This window comes from Mesoplodon mirus (genome assembly GCF_964341445.2).
Source record: "Mesoplodon mirus genome assembly, chromosome: 9".
NCBI classification, from domain to species: Eukaryota; Metazoa; Chordata; class Mammalia; order Artiodactyla; family Ziphiidae; genus Mesoplodon; species Mesoplodon mirus.
In genome coordinates this window covers 90,064,774-90,088,566 of record NC_138985.1, presented here as the reverse complement: position 1 = coordinate 90,088,566, position 23,793 = coordinate 90,064,774, and the positions used below count along the sequence as shown (strand labels likewise).

Here is a 23,793-nt window from a genome sequence, read left to right as displayed (position 1 = left end):
GGTAAGAACTTGTCTGGTCAATTACCAGTATTCATGTACACTACAATGGAATGAGTCTAACTGCCAATTATTTCAGAGAAGAAACATTACAATTTCCTTATTCAATGTTCAAAAGTAAATTATTCTCTAAAAATCTATTTCACCCTGAATTGGATTTATATAGTGAAATACATACATGTTTTGTACTTTTTCTTCTTTCTTCTTATGATTTTTCATTCCAGAGTTCCACTGAAAAATAAGATATCATTTTTGAATTTTAAAACAGATTTATTCCATCACATCTTTCAAAAATGCAAAGTAATTATTTGGATTTAGATTTGTATTTCTGGAAATTTAAGTATGAATATAAATTTGACTTAGAATATTTTCTTGTTCATACTTTTCTAATAATCTTACAATAATGGGTTTAGTTCATGATAAGTTGGTACCAGAACAATTAAATATTCATTTCCTTCTTTGAGTCTTTATTTATTTTTTAAACATCTCCATCTGTATCCTTTGGATGAAACCAGACCATAAGTATGTGTTGGCAATACACATTGATATTTTACTGTGTTTACTTCTAGAGTCTAAAAGTACTATTTTTAAATGGAAGATATATTCATTCTCAAAGCATGACTAATTATAATGACTAACCCTTTCTTGGTCATCAAATCAGACTCAAAGAATTGAGGTCTTTAATGTGGGTTGTAAAAAAAAAAAACCTTTTTTCATTTTACAGGATAGAGAATTTCATCTGTTCTTTCATTTTTTATATTGTAAATCTCTGTTAGTCAAAATGCACATTTAAATTGAATTTCACCTAAATATATTAAAGACCAGGGCATTCACATTTTTAGTTTTCTTCCAAATGTCTACACTATAAATGAGACTATGGTTTTACAGGTTAAAAATTCTGCTGCATTTTTATTTCTACAATTGTTGAAATCCTACTACACTGTTTAAAATAATAAGTAACAGGTTGTAAAGACCACATATCATAAAAAGTCATTGCAATATTTGAATTTTAAAATCATTTTAACAAACTAATTTATTATTCTGTACTATAATTTGTCTTAATTTGTCTTAACAGCTTCCTCTACCAAGACGACATATATCAGCTACAGCAATCATTCAATCTGAAACAGGGAAATGATACAATATGAAGAAATGTGGTATGCGATCTTAAACAATGAACGTGACACCACCAACACTCACTCCTGGAGATCTCTGTAGACTACAATCAATCAAATCAATAGTCAACCTTATAAGGAACAAAAAGTAGCCACAAGCCAAAAGTATCAATAACAGGGAGTGAAGAAACCCATTTTATATAATACAACCAATGAGTGTCAAGCTAAAGTATTGCTTACTCATGAGCAGTTAAAAAAAAATCACAAAAGGAAAACTAATGTTAGCTTGTGAAAAAAAAAATGCTGTTGAAATAAACCATGTCTGATGTTATTCTTGTAAGTATTTTTCTGTGATTGTGAGAACTCCTGTTCCTGTCCCACATTGTTCAACTTGTATAAGACAATGAGTCTGTTTCTTGTAATGGCTGGCCAGATTGAAGCCCTGGGTTGTGCTAAAAATAAATGCAATGGTTGACGCATGCAATTTTTTATACAAATAATTTATTTCTAATAATAAAGGAATGTTTTGCAAATGTTGAGAGTTGTTTCGTTCCAGTTTTAAAGCCAGGGAAAACTCTTTCCAGTTGGCACTGCTGCTGTTATTTAACTGCTGCTGTAAAAGCCCTGCTGTGCCAAAAAACTACTATTTCCTCGAGGAATGTCTTTTTGTACGTTTGCGTGTATGTGAAGAACACGGTCTTTCATTTCTATATGGAAATATTATTTGTGTAAGATTTTTGTGAATATTTCAAGATTTATGTGGTAGCTTTCCATAGTAATTGCTTCTTTTATGAAGAATCAAGCAGTAGCTTGAGGTCAATTGCTTCAGGTATCATAATTAACAAATGATGAGTTAAACTTGGGAGAATGTAATCTGAAAATCACCATCTAAAAGTATATCCAAGTGTCACTGAAATTCTCCATTTTCTAAGTCAAAACTTTTGCAAAAAGAAATATTCCAAGGTGTGTAATATTAACTTTTTCTCACCTGGGCCTAGTATGCACTGAAATCAGTGAAGTAATGGGCCTTACCCAATACATTCTTCAAAGCACAGAATTAGCATATTTATTCCCTTGGCCTCACTAAAGAAACCACAGTCCAGATAACATGTCAGTGCTTTCTTATTTTCCAAATGAAAACATTCATTGGTTCATAGAACAGTATCATTAAAGAGAGAGGAAACAGGGAGACTGTGTCATGCTAATAAACCACACTAGGATGGGTAAGAGGAGCCTGTTAAAGGCTTTCAAATCTGCTCCCATTTTCGTCCTGGGCGCCTCCATTCTACACAGTCCCAGACATCCATCAAGTCAATGGTTCTCTACAATCATTTTGTTAGTAAATGTTCTCCCTGCTGAGTTAGCTTGGATGGCTCACTGCATCCCTTATAGATATAAAGAGCTATCTGTGCTCTGTAGCTTCAACCCAGATATTGACAGTCACTTTATTTAACACAGAGAGTTGAAGTAGCATAGCTTAGGCTCCTTCAGCATAGAGTAGCATTTCCTAGATACCAACCCAGACAGAGAGCTACATACAGAAGGAAATAGGTACTTATTGGCCTCTTGTTGAGTTTCTCCTAATAGTTATTTGTTGTTTGTAGATAATATTTAAATCAAGAGTGAGAGTACTGTTTTCAACTTATCTGAATTACTGATAAATACAATCCTGTAATCAGGATCATAAACCCACCTCTAGGTGTGCCTTTCTAGATAAGACCTAGTTTAAAATGAAGGAAACTCATAACTGCATATTTAGTATATTTTATTGTGCCATGTAGCTCAGTACCAATAGCCATACCAAGAAAAGTCATTATAATTGTATTTTAATTTTTAAACTGACAGTTTTCTTCATATTGGAGATTATTAGTCATTTGAAAGATTTTTTTAAACTAGTAAGTATATACATGTTTGAGAAAAATCCTTGAATTTTACAAGCCTTGCATTTCATTCAGAGAGAAATTCAAGTACATATTCATATTTTCATTTACTAATTGACTTTAGTCAGGGGAAGTGGATACAACAGGGTGATTATGAGAGCAAAGCTGGCTTTCAGGTCAAAGGTAGGTTTTTATTATTATTATTATTATTATTACTTTTTCTTTTAAGGCTTTAGGAAGAAAAATAAAATATTAAGCAAAATTCATGACGTTTCAAAATTGTTCTTCCTATTACAAACTTACCAATGGGTTTTCTTTCCTAAGTACTTTTATAAATAATTGATAATTATTTGATGTTCTACAAAATCTTTTTAACTCATAATAGAGTTGAATAATAGTCCTCATAGATTTACATATGCCAATCATTCTTTATAACATTGTCTCAGTGGGAAATTTTCTTGATGAAATTGTCACCCTCCCCAGGCTAAATTCCCTCAACCTCTTACAGTAGGAGCTGGAGCATTCTGACCTCCACTGTGGTTATTTTCTCAGGGATTTTGCTGAGGGCTCAGGAGATATACACGCTGGGACAGTGTGGGGCGGCATCCTGTAAGGAGAAGGATTTAGCATGTGCCAGTAGTGGTTCATAAGTCCCACGCTTTAAAACTAACTGCCTGTGTACTGTAGATAAGCAAATGCAAAGTTGCATGGAAAAAATATAGTATTATAGTCTTTAGAATCGACCTTGTGTTTTATTCTGGCCAAGAAATGTCACATCTAATCTCAGCATGCCAGAGGGAATACTAAAAATGTAGCCTAAGGTAATATTCAGCAAATGTCACTAGCAGACAATAAGCGATATATTAGTGTGACCTTGGGCCAACCAAATCTGACCTCAATTTTCAAAAAAAATTAGCTTATGCTAGCTAATATCTAAAGGCATCTAAATCCATGATAGTTGATCTGGCACAAACTAATTTTATTTTTAAGGAAAACTAATCATAGATGTAAGCTTGAGGGAAGACTGTTGGAACATGAATAGGAACGAAATGATTAAGCTTTATTTTTAGTGTTTATCAGAAACTTTTATAGAAAATGTAACGTTTCAGATGAACAGGATTTTACTTTTTTAACTTAAATTAAATACCATATTACAGGAAATCTCACGAAGAACAGAAGTTTGTGTCGTTTTATTTCCTTCCCCTTTGACTCTATATTCTCTATTATTTACCAATGACAGTGAAGAAAGAATATCAACAATTTTCTACATTATGTTAGCCAACACTGATATTTCATTCATTTATTTATTATTTTAATTTATTTTTTTGAGTCTATCTTTTTTACTGGAGTATACTTGCTTTACAATGGGGTGTTAGTTTCTGCTTTATAGCAAACTGAATCAGCTATACATAAACATATATCCCCATATTCCCTCCCTCTTGTGTCTCCCTCCAACCCTCCCTATCCCACCCCTCTAAGTGGTCACAAAGCACTGAGTTGATCTCCCTGTGTTATGCAGCTGCTTCCCACCAGCTATTTTACATTTGGTAGTGTATATATGTCCATGCTACTCTCTCACTTCGTCCCAGCTTACCCTTCCCCCTCACCATGTCCTCAAGTCCATTATCTATGTCTGCATCTTTATTCCTGTCCTGCCCCTAGGTTCATCTGAACCTTTTTTTTTTTTTTTTAGATTCCATATATATGTGTTACCATATGGTATTTGTTTTTTTCTTTCTGACTTACTTAACTTTGTATGACAGACTCTAGGTCCATCCACCTCACTACAAATAACTCAATTTCGTTTCTTTATGCCTGAGTAATATTCCATTGCATGTATGTGCCACATCTTCTTTACCCATTTGTCTGTCGATGGACCCTTAGATTGCTTCCATGTCCTGGCTATTGTAAATAGGGCTGCAATGAACATTGTGGTACATGTCTCTTCTTGAATTATGGTTTTCTCAGGGTATACGCCCAGGAGTGGGATTGCTGGGTCATATGGTAGCTCTATTTTTAGTTTTTTAAGGAACCTCCATACTGTTCTCCATACTGGCTGTATCAATTTACATTCCCACCAACAGTGTAAGAGGGTTCCTTTTTGTCCACACCCTCTCCAGCATTTGTTTGTAGATTTTTTGATGATGGCCATTCTGACCGGTGTGAGGTGATCCTCACTGTGGTTTTGATTTTCATTTCTCTAATGATTAGGGATGTCGAGGATCCCTCATGTGTTTGTTGGCAATGTGTACTGATATTTTATTTATTCAGCAAGTGGATGAATTGACATTGTTAAACTCTATTATGCAACCTTACCAATTTTTCTCATTTCATTTATTTAATGTCAGTGTTTCATCTATCTTTTAGAATAAAATTGCTAAAAATATCAATAAGGTTGTGTGAAAGGATGAATAAGAAATAATACGAAATTATAGAACATTCTAATCATACAAAATAATGTTTAGAAATGCTTTTTTCTTTTATTATGGTTCTCCTTTAATGGAGATATGAATAATGAAGAAACATTTGGCTTTAGCTAGAAGAAAAGATTTCCTTAAGAAAAAATGAAGCCTATGAATGTTCAGAAACTTGCTGTCATTCTTGGAAAGTGTCATATTATTGTATAACTGATTCACCTCGTTATAAAGCAGAAACTAACACACCATTGTAAAGCAATTATACTCCAGTAAAGATGAAAAAAGTATCATATTATAGTAGCAAAAAGAACAATTATTTTTAAAAAATATTGTCTATGTTCTATTTCAGTTTTTTTCTTACAGAAAATTTTTTGGAGCATAACTTTTAATGATATTATGACATGGGTGCCATTATTTTTTATTTAATTTAACCCTTCATTGGGACATTCAGAATATTTTTCTCTCTGTTGAACTTAGTGTATTATAAATGTAAAGCCTTGTACTATATTTTGGCTACTTTCAGAGTGATAAGGATAGAGAAAAAGAAATTTGACCTATTAAATATTTTTCTAATTGTGTAATGCCTTATTAAGTAGTTTTAGCAAAGCTAACTTTCACAAATAACTTATTACAAAGTCATGAAGGCCAAGCATGGATTGGGGCCTATTAAAAAATAAGAATTGGCCATGTAATGACTTGGATAGGATGTAGGGGTAATGTGGTTATAGAAAACAGGAAAGGCAAATCATCCATATGATGTATCAGATTTTGAAGTAAGCATATAAGATTATTTACCAATGAACTAAGTTTCATTAGGTAAGTTCACTAGAACATAGGATGATTTTGAGAGCTAATGAAAATTATCAGAATGTTGAAGTATAATTCTGAAAGAGTTAAAAATATTGATACAACTTTCATAAAGAGGTAAAATGAAAAAGTCAAGGATTTTATTCAATCCATTTATTAATTAGGGAACCCGTAAGATGTTAAAACTAGCACAAAGAGCATTTGAAAAGCTAATGATGTATATAATATATTCAATATATAAATAAATATTGGGATAAATCAGAGGATTGGATATAAAACTAGTTTATTTTCTTAAGGTGTAATAAACTGTAAATTTAGAGGTTATCTCTTCCACTGGACAGACATTATTTGAAACTACTGGATAAAGATTAACAAATTAACCCCTGTATCTACAGAGCTATAAAATAACCATGCTGATAGAAATTCAAATGTAGCACTGTGCCGAAAAAAAAAAATCACCATTTTTGCCTATTACCATGTTTTGGATAATTTTTCTAAGTTATATTTTATTGTTTTGTTTCCCCTAATTTCAAGCACTGCATTTGCAGTATCTGAATAATAAACATCACAAATGCGCTTAAAATCATATTATGATAATCCAAGTTAGTAATGGAAGAGTTCTGGGATGGGACTGTATTTTAATTATTCTTTCCTATCTTTATCCTTTACTGTGTGTGCAATTCAGAGGCTGGATTGAATAAGATGATACGGAGGACAGATGTGAATAAGTGTGCAGCTGCCTTCAGCTAACAGTTCCTTATCTGGCAGTTCCACAAATTATCTGTGAAAGTGTGACTTCTTCCTTTTGTCCCATAGGTATTGTCATCTCTAGGGGGTATTTCTTCTCCCTTTTTTTGTAGTATATTACACTAAAAGGGCAAATTAGTTTTTCAAGAGCATCCCCAAAGATGACAAACCATGGATAATTTATCCCATATCCATGCATATCTTCTAGTTGTCCTTGGCTATTAACCCTTGCCCACTCCAACAAGGCCTTTTCTCAGATCCTGCCACTGGCATCTTCCAGGCAAGAGAAGAAAGAATGGGGTCTTCCCTGTCAAAGAGCTGGAGTTGGCAAGGGGAGACGTATGATGAATAGAGCTCTGCTTTTCTACAAATATCCTAGAATTTATGAACGCCCATGTACCCCTCACTTCAATTTTGTGAATGGAGTACTAGTAGCATTGGACCTCAATAAGAATCTTCACTAATCTGAAAGAAGGAAGAAAAAGCAACCTGTAGGAAGCAAAATTATAAAATAGATGAGATGTGGTTTCTGTACTTACTGTTTTTCTCATAATATTCTTGAACTTCTTTGTACCTCCTGAAGATGTCATCCAGTTTACTGATAGCCTCTACATACTTTCTAGGTATTCAGAGGTCCTCTTTTCCCATTTTCCATTTTTGGACCCACTAATACTTTGCCATGCTCCAATGCCTCAATCCCAAATTACTTTTCAGTGTCAAAGTTGTCCCCACCCCCAATATGGATATCAAATAGGCATATCAAAGGTCCCTAGGGAAGCTACTACAGTTGGATTTTAAGTAATAAAACATATATTTAAGATAGTTTAATTATTCACTCTATTTAGAATATTTACTGAGGACCAGCTATGTGGCAGATGTTGTAGGCGCTGAGAATATAACAGTGGACAAAAACAACGACAACAACAAAAAACCAACCCTGGTCCCCAAGGCATTTATATTTTTGTGTGAGAGATAAATAATAAACAAGATAAATGTATAAATATAGAGTATGTAAGATAGTGATAAATAGTAATGAGAAAAATAAGAGAAAATGGATAGGAAATACGTTAAGAAGTAACATTTGTAGAGTACAGGGTTGAAATTTCAGGTAGGGTAACTAGGGAAGATGACATTTGATTAAGAGCCTGAAGAAAAGGAGGGATTGATCTATACAATGTCTTGGGGAAGAGAATTCTAAGGCAGAGGGAACAGGAAGGAGACAGATCCTGAGGCATGAACATATCTAGAGCAGGGTAAGGTAAAGGGGAGTGGGGTGGAGAACAAGATCTTGAAGGGCCTTGTAGATCACTGAAAGAACAGGAACTTTTACTCTGACTGATGGGAGACCCTCAAAGGGTCTTGAGCAAATGAATGACATATGGGTCTTAATTTTAACTGCATCTTTATGACTTCTGTAATGAGATGAGATTAGCCTCAAGGAGGCAATGGCAGAAATACAGACACTGGTTACATACTCTTGGATGATCCAGAGTAGACAGGGCCATGGAGTGGGCTGAGTAAGGCAGTGGAGATGATGAAAAGTGGTTAAACCCTCTCTATATTTTAACAGAAAATCTTACTAATTTGCTGATGCATAGATGTGGTTGAGAGAAAAGGGTGATTCCAGGGTTTTTTACTTAAGTAGCTGAAAGGATGGTTGCTATTTATGGAGATGAGGTGACTGTGAGAAGAATGAATTGAAGGAAATATAATTCATACTAAAGTATGAATGTCCAATATTTCTTCCCACTCAGGCTCCTTGATTTGCATTTTTAAAGATGCATGGATCACTAACCGGAATAACTCTAGAAATCCTGGGATAAATTTGGTGACAGGAAATATTTTGAAAATGAGCATTTGTTCCCCCTGCAATATTTCCAGCAGGATCTCAGATCATCTCCTGATGTCACCAAATTCCTCTCTCTTCTCTAAACTTCCTCTTCCAGGCTGAACCCTGAGCTGACTTTTTTTTCTTTCCAGCTTCTCTCAATAGCATTTATCTACCTCCTGAGGTCTATCCCAGTTCTTTTACGGTATTTTAAATTTTGTTTGATTATCGTACTCATTGATATTGTGTTGTTTTCCCAGGAATGGCCTGTGGGTCTTTGGATCAACTTTAATCTCTAACTTTCTGTTTCCTTGGCTTCTGAGTTATTTTAAAGTGAATAGTGCTCCTCAGAATCTACCCCAGGAATATTATTTTTTACCCCCAATCTTTTATCCCAATCAAAACTCTTTGTCTGAGGTCAATACCTATCAGAGAAACATACCTATCTGCCTGAAATATAGAGTAAGTAAATAAAGGGAATATTGCCTGAGATCATAATCAATATTAAGGGGCTGCATGAGTATAGTACTTTAGTTATGTTTTCTGCTAGTATACAAGCTCCCTGTTTCTCAAGGTCTTGCTTTCTAAAAAATTCATTATTTAATTCATTCAATCATTCACGTATTCTTTCAGTAAGAACAATGTGAAAATCATATATTATTTCTTGTGTGGAGATGCAAAGAGCTTACAAGCTGGGAGAGATGATAAGTCACCTAATGATAATAGCAACTACAATAATTATAATAAAAATTATAATCACTAAGATTATGACACCCTTATATCAGACAGCTTTCTCAGTGCTGCAGTGGAACAAATCTTGCAGTAGCCTTGTGGGTTTGGTACTATCATTACCCCTGTTTGTAGATGAGGAAAGAGACAAAGATTGATTAGCTAACTTGCTGGAGATCATATAGCACCTAGGTGTGGAGCTTGTACAGAGCTATGTATTGGAGAGAATGTGTCACCTGAGAGTCAGGACACAATACTACAGGGGTCAGCTGGAATATCAGGCACAAGTCTATTCTTGTTCCTGGAATCCTTTGATTTAGCATTTGACATTAGTGTGTCATATCTGTTCTTAGAGAGCTGTTCATCCTTCCCAACTCTGGGGAATGTATTCTGATGAGGGATATTGGATAAATTCAAACTAGTGCTAACTTTTTAATTTGCTTTAGAGTCTTAATTTTTATTCTGAGTTGGCTCTAATATGCAATTTTTACAGTTATCCATGTACATCATACAACCAGACACAGAATGCAGGTCTTTTTCTTCATGGTTTATGATCTGTTATATCTCATTTGAAAATTTTCAAATACTATGAAAGAAATTTTTAAAAAAATGAAAAGACCACTTGAGGGGTGTATTCACAACTTACTGGTAAGTTCACACAAATCGACCTAGTTTTATAAATGTTGTATACAGGGTAACTTTATTCAGAAGTTCATGCAAATCATGTGTAAATGTGTTCTTATTATATTTTTAGGTTGGCAACCCATGATTGTTTCTTTCATGCACAAGTAGTTGCTTTAGTAATTAGTGCATGATCTCCTTCCTAAGATATAGACATTATTATCATAATGTCTCACAGACAGAAAGACCAAAGCTGAAGATTATTCAAGTTCAGTGTCAAATCACCCATCACTAATTGAGCCAAGAATAGAAATGTACAATCCACAATGCTGGGCTAACACCCCTTAGGCCAAACTGAGCCCAGCCATCCTCTTTCTGTCTTGATCAGTGTTATTACCTAATGGCTATTTACTAGGCCCACAACCTTAGCATTGCCATTAGCAGAAGTTGTCTATAGTCTTGGAGTCTACTACAGTGGAAACTCTTGGCAGAGCAAAAGGTGGAATTGGCAGAGACCCTGCTGCATTTTCACTGGCAGGTCCAATCTTCTAGGTCAGAGGCGAGGGAGAAAGTGTTTGGATAGTCAGTGGACAAGCACCTTTATTAGCACTATACTGGATCCAAGGTGCAATTTAAGACAAAGGTTTTTCAGGTGTTTTAAAGTTGTAATAGTCTGAGTCCTATCCAGTTTTCCCCTACTTCCCCCACGCCAGCCCCCAACACAGCAACACTTATGATTTCTAAGAAGCAAAAACTAGACCAAGTTTGTGTTATGTAAAATGGAAATTTTAAATTCAAAAACTGTTATACCTGTTCATGCCTTGTAACTGGAGTTTGAGAATATGTGTCTTCTATCAGAAGGCATCTGAGACTTGAAATAGATCTTTAATGGGGCCCTGGGGCTGCTGGACAGACACAATCATCCGTAATGGCTTTATAGAGTAGGTCAGTGAACCAGAACATAGATGGTTGATGTGATTGGCTTATGAAGAAGCTATAATAGCCTACCGTAGAAAACCCTACCCTCACTTTTCAGAAAGTATCTATACCAATTTACACAGTAGGGATTTTTAACTAACAGTGACAGCTGTCCCCACAGAGGAGTTATCTCTTTACTAATAACCAACAAGAGAAGAATTTGGCTGCTTCAACATATTTAATTTCTGAGTGTATTGACTGCATAGTATTCAAATATAATTACCATATTTATGGGGCTCATTCTACCTACAGAATATAAAAGTGGCATATTTAATATGAATAATAAAGAGAAAATGTCTTCTTAGTATATTCCTTATTGCTGTCAGCTTTAGATATTCACAAGTGTGTTAAAATATATTTTAACTCCATTTTCACCATTAATATATAATAATGATTCCTTCTTTCAATCATTATATGTTCTCAGGTTAGCATTAGAATTCAGGATGAAATGACTCATGCTGAATTAAGCTAAATAAATATTTAAAATCACTTCGAGCATGACAAAATTCAGTCATACTATGGAACTGAAATATTTAATGGAGGTATTTTGTTGAGAGGTTGTGCACAGGTCACTAACATAGCTACATGCTGATAAAGATTTTTCTTGAACTTTTTAATGGCTGGATAAAATTTATGTGTTATTTATTAGACTAGAGAGAGTTTTTCTAATGGAAAATTTAGCAGTAAATATTCAGAGTATGTTCTAAAATTGTATGGTTTTAGGGCTTAATTTAAATACTGTGAATATGGTATGGTCCCTCTACCGACTAAGCTGACTGGTATCATATTTTGAAGCATAAAAATACAAAAAAAAGGGTGTACACTGTATATCAGTAAATGCTGACAATTTTCTAAATAAAATATGTAAAGCTTATATAAATATACATGGGCAAGTCATTTTACAAGATAAGCAAGAAGCAAACAGGGAGCTCAGTCCTTGTGTTTTTACCACACATTTATATTACCATTTCATCATGCTCAGCATCATAGAAGGACCATTTAAGAGCTGGCCTTTAAAAACAATCTATAAACGTGTAAGTCTAAAATTAGTTTAAAATAAGTCATTTAAATATCCATAAATCTGCCTCACCTCTCTTCTCTGTTTAGTACCCACTAACACTAGAAATTTACTTTGATGGTCAATAGAACACAATTATTTCAGAAATCAACTAAAATGAAAATTCTTTAAGGATAGTTTTAATCCAAAGTTTCTCCAAGAGTGGGCTGAACACCACTTGTATCAGGGTCCATAGGGATGTGGTTTAAAATGTAGTTTATGAAGCCCTGCTAGAGGCCTATCGAATTAGAATTTCAGGGTATGGGTCTTGAGAATCTGCATTTTTAAATGAGTACTTGTGCTCAGTACGCTTGCGAACCATTGGATTGGAGGGATGAGTTGGAGAAACTTTCTCCCATAAATGGTCCATGATACACAGTGCATTTCAGGTAGTTTTTCCTGTCAAATTTTACTATTATTTAGCCTCAATTCTATAGGTTCTTCATACCATAATATAATTACTTATAAGTATATGAAGGTTTTAACTGACTATGAAATTACAGTAGAGAGTTTTAAATGGCCAAGACCATATATAGTTCCTATACGATATGAAGAATCTATCTTGGCTTTTTCTTTTATCTAAATGAAAAGTCTTTAACGCACCTTTAATAAATTTACTTTTTTCTATTTAATAAATGCAAGGGCCAATAACATGTACTTCTCAGTCTGGCAACCTAGAAAAGACTTCACTCTAAACTTACTCTACTCACCACTCCCCATTCAATCAGTAGAATTGCATTTAAACATGCACATGAATAATAGGGGTCATTCTCCCACCAATGTTTGGTCTTGTACCTTAAGCAAGGAGTAAAAAACTAAATAGATATAATTTATCATGCCATGGGTTCCTAGGGAGTAAATACGACATGCAAAATTTGTTCAATTTGACTACTGGCTGTAACAGTAATAGACAGTGAGTCCACTTTATGGAAATTACTAATTACTCTTTAAGAATTCTAAAAATGTCATCTCTTATTGGTCCACATTACTGCCTTGTGTTATCAAAACTGTCATTTTTAATGGTCTATGGAATGCACTTTTGCACAAATAAAAAAAACTTATGTATTCATGATGTCTTTTTTCCAGCACCTTGCCTCTTTGTGACACAGGATGAAGACTAAACAACAGAAGCTCTGTTGAGAAGTCAGATCTCAAAAACCCTCTTGAAAAGGATCTCTTTTCTAGTTGACTAATTGGATAATGGTGTATTGTTTGGCATGCCACTGTCTTTTCTCAAAAATGCTAACAGTTGTCTTTTCACTTAGGTGACTAAAATGCAATAACTCACTTTTTGGAGGCAATGGAATCTCATTCAGCATTAAAATAAGCATAGTGTTCAGAATATAAGAGGGAGAGTTTGTCACATCCCATATTAATCAGACCAAATCTATAGGTTTATATCTGGGGTCATAGTTGAAGAGAAATAGTAACAAATTAGAGTATAATTAAATGAACATGAATTGAAATCCCATATTAATCAGACCAAATTAATCCCATATTAATCAGACCAAATCTATAGGTTTATATCTGGGGCCATAGTTGAAGAGAAATAGTAACAAATTAGAGTATAAATGAACATGAATTGAAATCATTATACGGTAGGATTTTTGGAAAAGAAAATAACGAATTACATATGTTAAGTTAAAAGAGAAGACTTAAGTAAAGAGAAAATGCAAAATAACTGACTTCAGATTCATGGGCTGTCCTTAGAAGAAGGATTGAATTTGGTCAAATTATCAAGGCAGAATGAAACTGCCTTGCAATATGACAAGGTTTCAGATGGGAGTTAAGTGACCATCTCTAAGAAATTATGTGCAGAAGTTTCTTGCTTTAAATCATAAGGTGCGACTAGATGACCCCCCGCAATTATGGGCTGAGTACCTGCAATGTGCCAGTCATCTGGCCAAGGGCTGCAAAGAACACAGAGAAATAAAGACACCATCTGTGGTCTCAACTGTGATAGATTTTAGAAGAAAAGCAAAAAATCCCTACAGAGTTTCAAAGTTGGGAAACATTTCATCTCTAATAATCTCTGATTTGTGGGTGCCTTTTGAGATTTATCATCATACAGTTTTTAACATCGCATTGAGTAAGATAAAACAAGGATTCAAAATTTGTCAACTCTAAGTAACCTGGAACCAAATCATCATGGACAGCAGAGAAGTCCCCTATGACTCTAGCAAGTATACCCTGACCACAGAGACTGGTAATGATAACTATAAGCGGTTGTAGGTGTTTCTAAAAAGCAATAAAAAAATTATCTGCTCAGGATAACTAATCATATATCAGCCTGAAGCAGGTCTCTTCCAGGTATACATGTGTATAATTCACTGATAAATAAAAACAAGCATTGTGAAATGCAAATATGAACATGTTAGAACTTATTTAAAAGTCTCATTAATCTGTATTTTAACAGCAAACCATATTAATTACCTTAAATAGTTGTCTGATACTCAGCCTAGTATAAATTTCAGGTTTCTGGAAAGGATAGCATTTAAAAGGTTTGCTTTTTTTGTTTTGTTTTCTTCTATTCTCTTTTCATTTTTTAAGTCTGTCATTTCTGTACAGAGTGTCATGAAATGTTTTTGGACATTGTCACGTAGCTTTTTTTTTTTATCACGATGGATAGAGCTACCCATGGCAACCCAGTAAAGAGGGAGACAGAAGAAGACTTACCTCAGCCTAACTCTCCTGCCCTCAAATATCCTATAGTTGCCTCCCACTGGCTAAACCCAAGGCAGTGCCTGGCTGGCTTCCATATGGGTTAGCCTACCAGGCACAGGACAGAGTATTAAAGATAGGGTTTCTAGCAAGGCAAATGGAATAGATCAGGTGCACATAACTAATATGTACAAGGCTCTCTTCTATGTACGTGGGGTACAAAGATAAGAGAACAGTTTCTGCCTGCCAGCAACTCAGACAAGAGGTAACTTCAAACTGGTGAGCTGGGGTGGAGGGTATTATGTGAGGAGCAAGCCTGGGAAGCTCTGGGGATGAACAGGAGGACCTAACCTACAGTTGCTTCTTCCTCCTCTGGACTGTCAGTGTTCCCACACAGCCACACTTGTCACAAAGACAGGAGAGAATAATGATGAAATCTGTGGAGAAGCACGGAGTTTCTAAGTCCCATCTATGCTTTCACAAAGCTCCAAATCTGGGGAGATTTTTCTGAATATAGCTGATTCTGTACACAAAAGAAAAACATGTTCAACTTTTTAAAAGTTGATATTTTAATATCTCAGGTCTAAATCTACTTTTTACAAAAGCAAAAAATGAGAGGAGAAAGAAAAATGCTTTGTTATTCCGTGAGTCAAGTATACATTATGACAGGTTTGCCAGAAAGAAAGTTCTACTCTCTTTTACATTAGGAAATGACAAGACAAATATTTCATACAGCAGGACTTTGTTTTTGTTTTAATTTCTAGATCTTAGACCCCTGACCCCAGAAACACAAGGGCTCCAGATTCTGTGAGGCTACAAAACAATCATTTAGCCTTTGGGCCTTGACTGCTTTATCTGTAAAATGGAAGCAATAAGACTTTCTATCTCTTTCAGAAGATCTTAATTTTGATAACTAATAAGAAACAAATAACAAAATGTTTTGAGCTCCCTGGAGGTCAGCCACTAGCTGGGATAAAGTGAGTTATTATAACACCACTTCTTGAGATATTGGTACTTATAGCAACTAAAAACAAAATATATCATATCCTGTTGAAACTGCCCTTGAATAGGAGGAGTGCCATTATCCAAGGTTGCAATTGATTGCAGTGTCTGTGAACATCTGGATTTTTATAAAGTGTGTCTTTGGAGCCCTAAGATATGTGGACTATTTACAAAAGTGGACTAATCTCATAGAAGAGGTAAGCATGACACACTCTTCCTGTTTCTACAGCTTTTTAACGTTGTCCTAGGGTCAGGATAAAATTCCTTTTCCCTTACAGTGTCAGTCACCGGCAATGCTGCCATTTGTAAGTGAGGGGATGAAGATAGATCCTTCTCTTCAGGGGGAGAATCATTAGTGTCACCTAATTTAAAAAGAGGCAGCAGATGTGGGAAGCAGCACTGGTTGTTTCAGGCAACTGAATTTCAAATCCATCTATGCCAGTAGGTGTGATAATAAATCAATCTTCTCAGGTGTCTCATTTATGAAAGGAGACCCACTGAATCAGACCCTCTAGGAGTGAGGTCCAGGCTGCTGTATTTTGAGGAGGCCCCACAGGGGACACCGATGAGCAGCCCATTCACAGATGTGTTCCACTGGAGCAGGTGATGACCAAGGTCCCAACATTAATTCTCTGTTTAGGAATTGCTATTAGGCAGCCTCATATCTTTCCTCCATTACCTCCTAAGACCTCCAATTCAACCTTAACTCTTCCCTGCCAAAGAAGAAAGTTTGGTCCTGCAGACCTACCATCCACACAGCAACCACCACCCCAGGCTCTGCCTCTCCCATACAGGCACAGGAAAAAATGATAATGTCATGTCATGGGGGATGGTTCTGATTTCTTATCTCTTATAGGAGTGGCTGGTTGGCTTGTTTCTGTTTTAACCAATATCCTCGACTCTGAACTACAGTTCAGGAAATAAAAAGTCATAGGATCACCATTGTAGAGTAGAATTAATGAAAGATGGCAGCATGGGAAGAAGAACAGAGAATAGAAAATAGAAGCAGTATTTGGGTCCCATTCTTGGGCACCATTAAAAGATTATTTTAAAGGCTGCATTTGATCAGGGGAATCAGAAAAGCTGGATCTTGCCCTCAACCACAACTGCTCCTCTAAGAGTTCCCTGAGAATATAAACACACATATACACATACACACATACACACAAACACGACAGAGTTGGCGGAGAAGCTGAGACAACTTATTGTTACCAGCTGGAGGTTGGACCCTAAATTCTAAAGCAAGAACTAATGCAGCTGTTTTCCTAGTACGGTCCTTGGACCCGCATTGTAAGCATCACCCAGAAAGTTCTTAGAAACACAAGTTCTCAGGTCCCACACCAGACCTACTAAGTCTGACATTCTGGAATGGGACCCAGCAGACGGCATTTTAACAAGCCCTCCAGGTGATTCTGATGTGCTGCTCAAGTTTAAGAACCAAAGACTTAAAGAACAACATAAACCATGGTCACTGGCTCTTCTTTCTCTACTTTCCCCCCAAGTCTATCCCCGGTCCTTGGTTTTTAATTCAGAATGGGGGAAGAGGCACATCCACACTTAGAGGAAAAGGAGTGAGAGACAGAACAAGAGAAAGCATTTAATTCAGGGACCCTAGAAGGTTGGCTTGGGCTGTCTGCCCAAAACACCAAGCAGTCTTGCCAAAACAGGGCAATAGCTATTGGATTGACAGAAAAGTGCTTGAGATGGAGACATGGATGTCCTTGGTTATCTAATGGCAGATCCACAATTGTGCTTAGTGCAACAGCATTTTTTTAACATGATTGATTTGCATATATTGAAGAATCCTTGCATTCCTGGATAAACCCCATTTGATCATGGTGTATGATCCTTTTAATGTGCTGTTGGATTCTGTTTGCTACTATTTTGTTGAGGATTTTTGCATCTATGTTCATCAGTGATATTGGCCTGTAGTTTTCTTTCTTTGTGACATCTTTGTCTGGTTTTGGTATCAGGGTGATTGTAGCCTTGTAGAATGAGTTTGGGAGTGTTCCTCCCTCTGCTATATTTTGGAAGAGTTTGAGAAGGATAGGTGTTAGCTCTTCTCTAAATGTTTGATAGAATTCGCCTGTGAAGCCATCTGGTCCTGGGCTTTTGTTTGTTGGAAGATTTTAAAGCACAGTTTCAATTTCAGTGCTTGTGATTGGCCTGTTCATATTTTCTGTTTCTTCCTGGTTCAGTCTTGGCAGGTTGTGCATTTCTAAGAATTTGTCCATTTCTTCCAGGTTGTCCATTCATTGGTATATAGTTGCTTGTAGTAATCTCTCGTGATCCTTTGTATTTCTGCAGTGTCAGTTGTTACTTCTCCTTTTTCATTTCTAATTCTGTTGATTTGAGTCTTCTCCCTTTTTTTCTTGATGAGTCTGGCTAATGGTTTATCAATTTTGTTTATCTTCTCAAAGAACCAGCTTCAGTTTTATTGATCTTTGCTATTGTTTCCTTCATTTCTTTTTCATTTATTTCTCATCTGATCTTTGTGATTTCTTTCCTTCTGCTAACTTTGGGGGTTTTTTTTTGTTCTTTCTCTAATTGCTTTAGGTGCAGGGTCAGGTTGTTTATTTGAAATGTTTCTTGTTTCTTAAGGTAGGATTGTATTGCTATAAACTTCCCTCTTAGAACTGCTTTTGCTGCATCCCATAGGTTTTGGTCATCGTGTTTTCATTGTCATTTGTTTCTAGGTATTTTTTTATTTCCTCTTTGAATTTTTCAGTGACCTCTTGGTTATTAATTAGTGTATTGTTTAGGCTCCATGTGTTGGTATTTTTTACAGTTTTTTTCCTGTAATTGATATCTAGTCTCATAGCATTGTGGTTGGAAAACATACTTGGTACAATTTCAATTTTCTTAAATTTACCAAGGCTTGATTTGTGACCCAAGATATGATCTATCCTGGAGAATGTTCCATGAGCACTTGAGAAAAATGTGTATTCTGTTGTTTTTGGATGGAATGACCTATAAATATCAATTAAGTCCATCTTGTTTAATGTATCATTTAAAGCTTGTGTTTCCTTATTTATTTTCATTTGGATGATCTGTCCGCTGGTGAAAGTGGGGTGATAAAGTCCCCTACTATGATTGTGTTACTGTCGATTTCCCCTTTTATGGCTGTTAGTATTTGCCTCATGTACTGAGGTGCTCCTATGTTGGGTGCATAAATATTTACAATTGTTATATCTTCTTCTTGGATTGATCCCTTGATCATTATGTAGTGTCCTTCTTTGTCTCTTGTAATAGTCTTTGCTTTAAAGTCTATTTTGTCTGATATGGGAATTGCTACTCAAGCTCTCTTTTGATTTCCATTTGCATGGAATATCCTTTTCGAGCCCCTCACTTTCAGTCTGTATGTCTGAAGTGGGTCTCCTGTATACAGCATATATACGGGTCTTTTTTTTTTTTTTTTGTATCCATTCAGCCTGTCTGTGTCTTTTGGTTGGAGCATTTAATCCATTTACATTTAAGGTAATTATCGATATGTATGTTCCTATTACCATTTTCTTAATTGTTTTGGGTTTGTTATTGTAGGTCTTTTCCTTCTCTTGTGTTTCCTGCCTAGAGAAGTTCCTTTAGCATTTGTTGTAAAGCTGGTTTGGTGGTGCTGAATTCTCTTAGCTTTTGCTTGTCTGTAAAGGTTTTAATTTCTCTGTCAAATCTGAATGAGATCCTTGCTGGGTAGAGTGATCTTGGTTGTAGGTTTTTCTCCTTCATCACTTTAAACATGTCCTGCCACTCCCTTCTTGCTTGCTGAGTTTCTGCTGAAAGATCAGCTGTTAACTTTATGGGGATTCCCTTGTGTGTTATTTGTTTTTCCCTTGCTGCTTTTAATATTTGTTCTTTGTATTTAATTTTTGATAGTTTGATTAATATGAGTCTTGGCCTGTTTCTCCTTGGATTTATCCTGTATGGGACTCTCTGTGCTTCCTGGACTTGATTAACTGCTTCCTTTCCCATATTAGGGAAGTTTTCAACTATAATCTCTTCAAATATTTTCTCAGTACCTTTCTTTTTCTCTTCTGCTTCTGGGACTGCCAATAATTCGAATGTTGGTGCTTTTAATGTTGTCCCAGAGGTCTCTGAGACTGTCCTCAATTCTTTCCATTCTTTTTTCTTTATTCTGTTCTGCAGTAGTTATTTCCACTATTTTATCTTCCAGGTCACTTATCCGTTCTTCTGCCTCAGTTATTCTGCTATTGATCGCTTCTAGAGAATTTTTAATTTCATTTATTTCGTTGTTCATCACTGTTTGTTTGCTCTTTAGTTCTTCTAGGTCCTTGTTAAACGTTTCTTGTATTTTCTCCTTTTATTTCCAAGATTTTGGATCATCTTTACTCTCATTATTCTGAATTCTTTTTCAGGTAGACTGCCTATTTCCTCTTCATTTGTTAGGTCTGGTGGGTTTTTGCCTTGCTCCTTCATCTGCTGTTTCTCTGTCTTCTCATTTTGCTTAACTTACTGTGCTTGGTGTCTCCTTTTTGCAGCCTGAAGATTTGTAGTTCCTGATGTTTTTGGTGTCTGTCACCAGTGGCTAAGGTTGGTTCAGTGGGTTGTGTTGGTTTCCTGGTGGAGGGGACTAGCGCATGTGTTCTGGTGGATGAGGCTGGATCTTGTCTTTCCGGTGGGCAGGTCCACGTCTGGTCGTGTGTTTTGGGGTGTCTGCAGCCTTATTATGATTTTAGGTAGCCTCTCTGGTAATGGATGGGGTTGTGTCCCTGTCTTGCTAGTTGTTTGGTGTAGGGTGTCCAGCACTGTAGCTTGCTGGTCGTTGAGTGGAGCTGGGTCTTGGCATTGAGACAGAGATATCTGGGGTATTTTGGCCGTTTGATATTATGTGGAGCTGGGAGGTCTCTTGTGGACTAGTGTCCTGAACTTGGCTCTCCCTCCTCAGAGGCAGAGCCCTGATGCCTGACTGGAGCACCAATAGCCTGTCGTCCACACAGCTCAGAATAAAAGGGAGAAAAAAAAGAAAGAAAGAAAGAAGAAGATAAAATAAAATAAAATAAAGTAAAATAAAGTTATTGAAATAAAAAATAAATATTAAAAGAAATTTTTAAGTAATAAAAAAAATGAAAGAAAGAAGAGAGCAACCAAACCAAAATACAAATCCACCGATGATAACAAGTGCTAAAAACTATACAAAAAACAAACAAACAAACAAAAAACAAAAGAAACGGACAGACAGAACCCTAGGACAAATGGTAAAAACAAAGCTATACATACAAAATAACACACAGAAGCATACACATATACACTCAGAAAAAGAGAAAAAGGGAAAAAATATATATATATATCGTTGCTCTCAAAATCTATCTCCTCAATTTGGGATGATTCGTTGTCTATTCAGGTATTCCACAGATGCAGGGTACATCAACTTGATTGTGGAGATTTAATCCGCTGTTTCTGAGGCTGCTGGGGGAGATTTCCCTTTCTCTTCTTTGTTCGCACAGCTCCTGGGGTTCAGCTTTGGATTTGGCCCTGCCTCTGCGTGTAGGTCGTCTGAGGGCGTCTGTTCTTCACTCAGACAGGACAGGGTTAAAGGAGCAGATGATTCGGGGGCTCTGGCTCACTCAGGCCGGAGGGAGGGAGGCGTATGGATGCGGGGCAAGCCTGCAGCGGCAGAGACTAGCATGACGTTGCACCAACCTGCGGCGCACCGTGCGTTCTCCCGGGGAAGTTGTCCCTGGATCATGGGACCGCAGCAGTTGCTGGCCGCACAGGCTCCCGGGAGGGGAGTTGTGGATAGTGACCTGTGCTTGCACACAGGCTTCTTGGTGGCGGCAGCAGCGGCCTTAGCATCTCATGCCCATCTCTGGGGTCTGCGCTGATGGCTGCGGCTCACACCCGTCTCTGGAGCTCCTTTAAGCAGCGCTCTGAATCCCCTCTCCTCATGCACCAGGAAACAAAGAGGCAAGAAAAAGTCTCTTGTCTCTTTGGCAGCTCCAGACCTTTTCCTGGACTCCCTCCCGGCTAGCCATGGTGCACTAACGCCTTCAGTCTGTGTTCACGCCGCCAACCCCAGTCCTCTCCCTGGGATCTGACCTCCAAAGACCGAGCCTCAGCTCCCAGCCCCGCCCATCCCGGCGGGTGAGCAGACAGGCCTCTCAGGCTGGTGAGTGCCGGTCGGCACTGATCCTCTGTGCGGGAATCTCTCCGCTTTGCCCTCCGCACCCCTGTTCCTGCGCTCTCCTCCGCGGCTCCGAAGGTCCCCCCCTCCGCCACCCACAGTCTCCGCCCACAAAGGGGCTTCTAGTGTGTGGAAACCTTTCCTCCTTCACGGCTCCCTCCCACCGGTGCAGGTCCCGTCCGTATTCTTTTGTCTCTGTTTTTTCTTTTTTTCTTTGGCCCTACCCAGGTACGTGGGGAGTTTCTTGCCTTTTGGGAGGTCTGAGGTCTTCTGCCAGCGTTCAGTAGCTGTTCTGTAGGAGTTGTTGCACATGTAGATGTATTTCTGATGTATTTTGGGGGAGGAAGGTGATCTCCACGTCTTACTCTTCCACCATCTTGAAGCTCCTCGCAACAGCATTTTTGAAAAAAACTTTGTTGCTCTTCTTTTACATTCAGTTTATTCCCTAATGTTGTTTTCCTTTACAGTGATCCATGAATGAAGCACCATAATCTTTAAGTGTGTATGGCTTCTAAATATCTTACTCTCGTCCTAGAATAGAGGTGAGAGGAAAGGAAAGATAGAAAGAGTGTACTCAGGGGGCTTGTGGGAGATAGCCAGCAAGTCTTCTCCCTTCTGGGCCTCAGGCAGTGACTGCCTGCTGTTAATATCCATGTGTGGATATTAACACATATATGCTGTCACCATGATCTTTTTGCTCCACATTCAGTGCTCAGTGCTCTGATCTGTATTCTCAACCCTGAGTAACACATGATCTCATTGGGTAGGGAGGCTCTGACTAGGAATTGTTTTTATCCTTGGTGAGAAGTCAGATGTATGAGCGAAGGTCTCGAGCTCCCCCTAGAGGTGGGCACCTTTTATGTTCTCAGGTTGTCAAAACTAATGTAGCTTGTGACATTGCCAAAATAATGCTATTCCCAAGCCATAGCCACAGGTGGCTATTCAATTTTAAATTAATTAAAATTTAAAATTCAGTTCTTCAGTCGTACCAGTCACATTTAATGTGCTCAGCAGCCACAAGTGGCTAGTGGCTGCAATACTGAACAGTGAAGATGCAGAACATCATTGCACAGCCGGAGGTGTTAGAGGGACAGTTAGGGGGTAAGGGTGTGGAGATAATCTAATATTAAGGAGAATAAGTCCCACCCTAGGGAAGTGACACAGTGACATATAGATGCCAAGTAGCGTATTCAGATACAGAACAAACGCTTCTGAGTCGAAGGCCAATTCAAGGGAAAAAGGCATCCTGCACCCTAGGCCTTTAGGTGTTTCAGAGACACAGCTTTATAATCACAGACTCCTATGTGATCAACTTCTCTCTATGCTGCAGGGTTCTGTCCTATCACCATCCAAGAGAGCCACTGACTCTCTCTCGTCACCAACCCTACTCCCTATGCTACTCTCTACATTGGTCCTTCCTTTACTTTGTAATCCAGGACCCTGATCATGGGTAATCACAATTACACAAACATAACTAAGAAATAGTATTAAACGCCTATTTAACTCTAGCTTATTGTATTCATTCCACTGTCTCTCTCTTTTCCCGGTCATTGTACCAATTCACTTTGTAAAGCAGGACTCATTTGCCTAACAGACATGGAAGGTCAGCCTATCTTCCAAGTTTCCTTCCAACCCTTCTTTCAGATGTGCATGGGAGGAAGGACAGGTGGCTAAAGAAGGGAGTTAACTTTATATGTAGAACAGTAAGCAAAAATCATTTAGCAAATACGAGTAGCTGCCTTGGCAGCTTTTTTCTTTGCCTATTTGGCTTGAAGGTCTTTTATGAGCTCAACCAGTCCAGTCCAATTTACGTGATCC

The 23,793-nt window shown here is 37.2% G+C and overlaps 1 protein-coding gene across 3 annotated transcripts in view; it reads left to right on the top strand.

The window, feature by feature from the left end:
- Positions 1-1,122, top strand: part of GRM8 (glutamate metabotropic receptor 8) — a gene marked incomplete at both ends in the record, with an annotated part of 765,994 nt that extends 764,872 nt beyond the window's left edge. For all 3 annotated transcript variants that reach the window (XM_082632937.1, XM_082632938.1, XM_082632936.1), the window contains one exon: positions 1,073-1,122. In XM_082632937.1, coding sequence (XP_082489063.1) covers positions 1,073-1,122 — 50 coding nt within the window. The remainder of the gene's footprint in view (positions 1-1,072) is intronic.
- Positions 1,123-23,793: the final 22,671 nt, after the last annotated feature.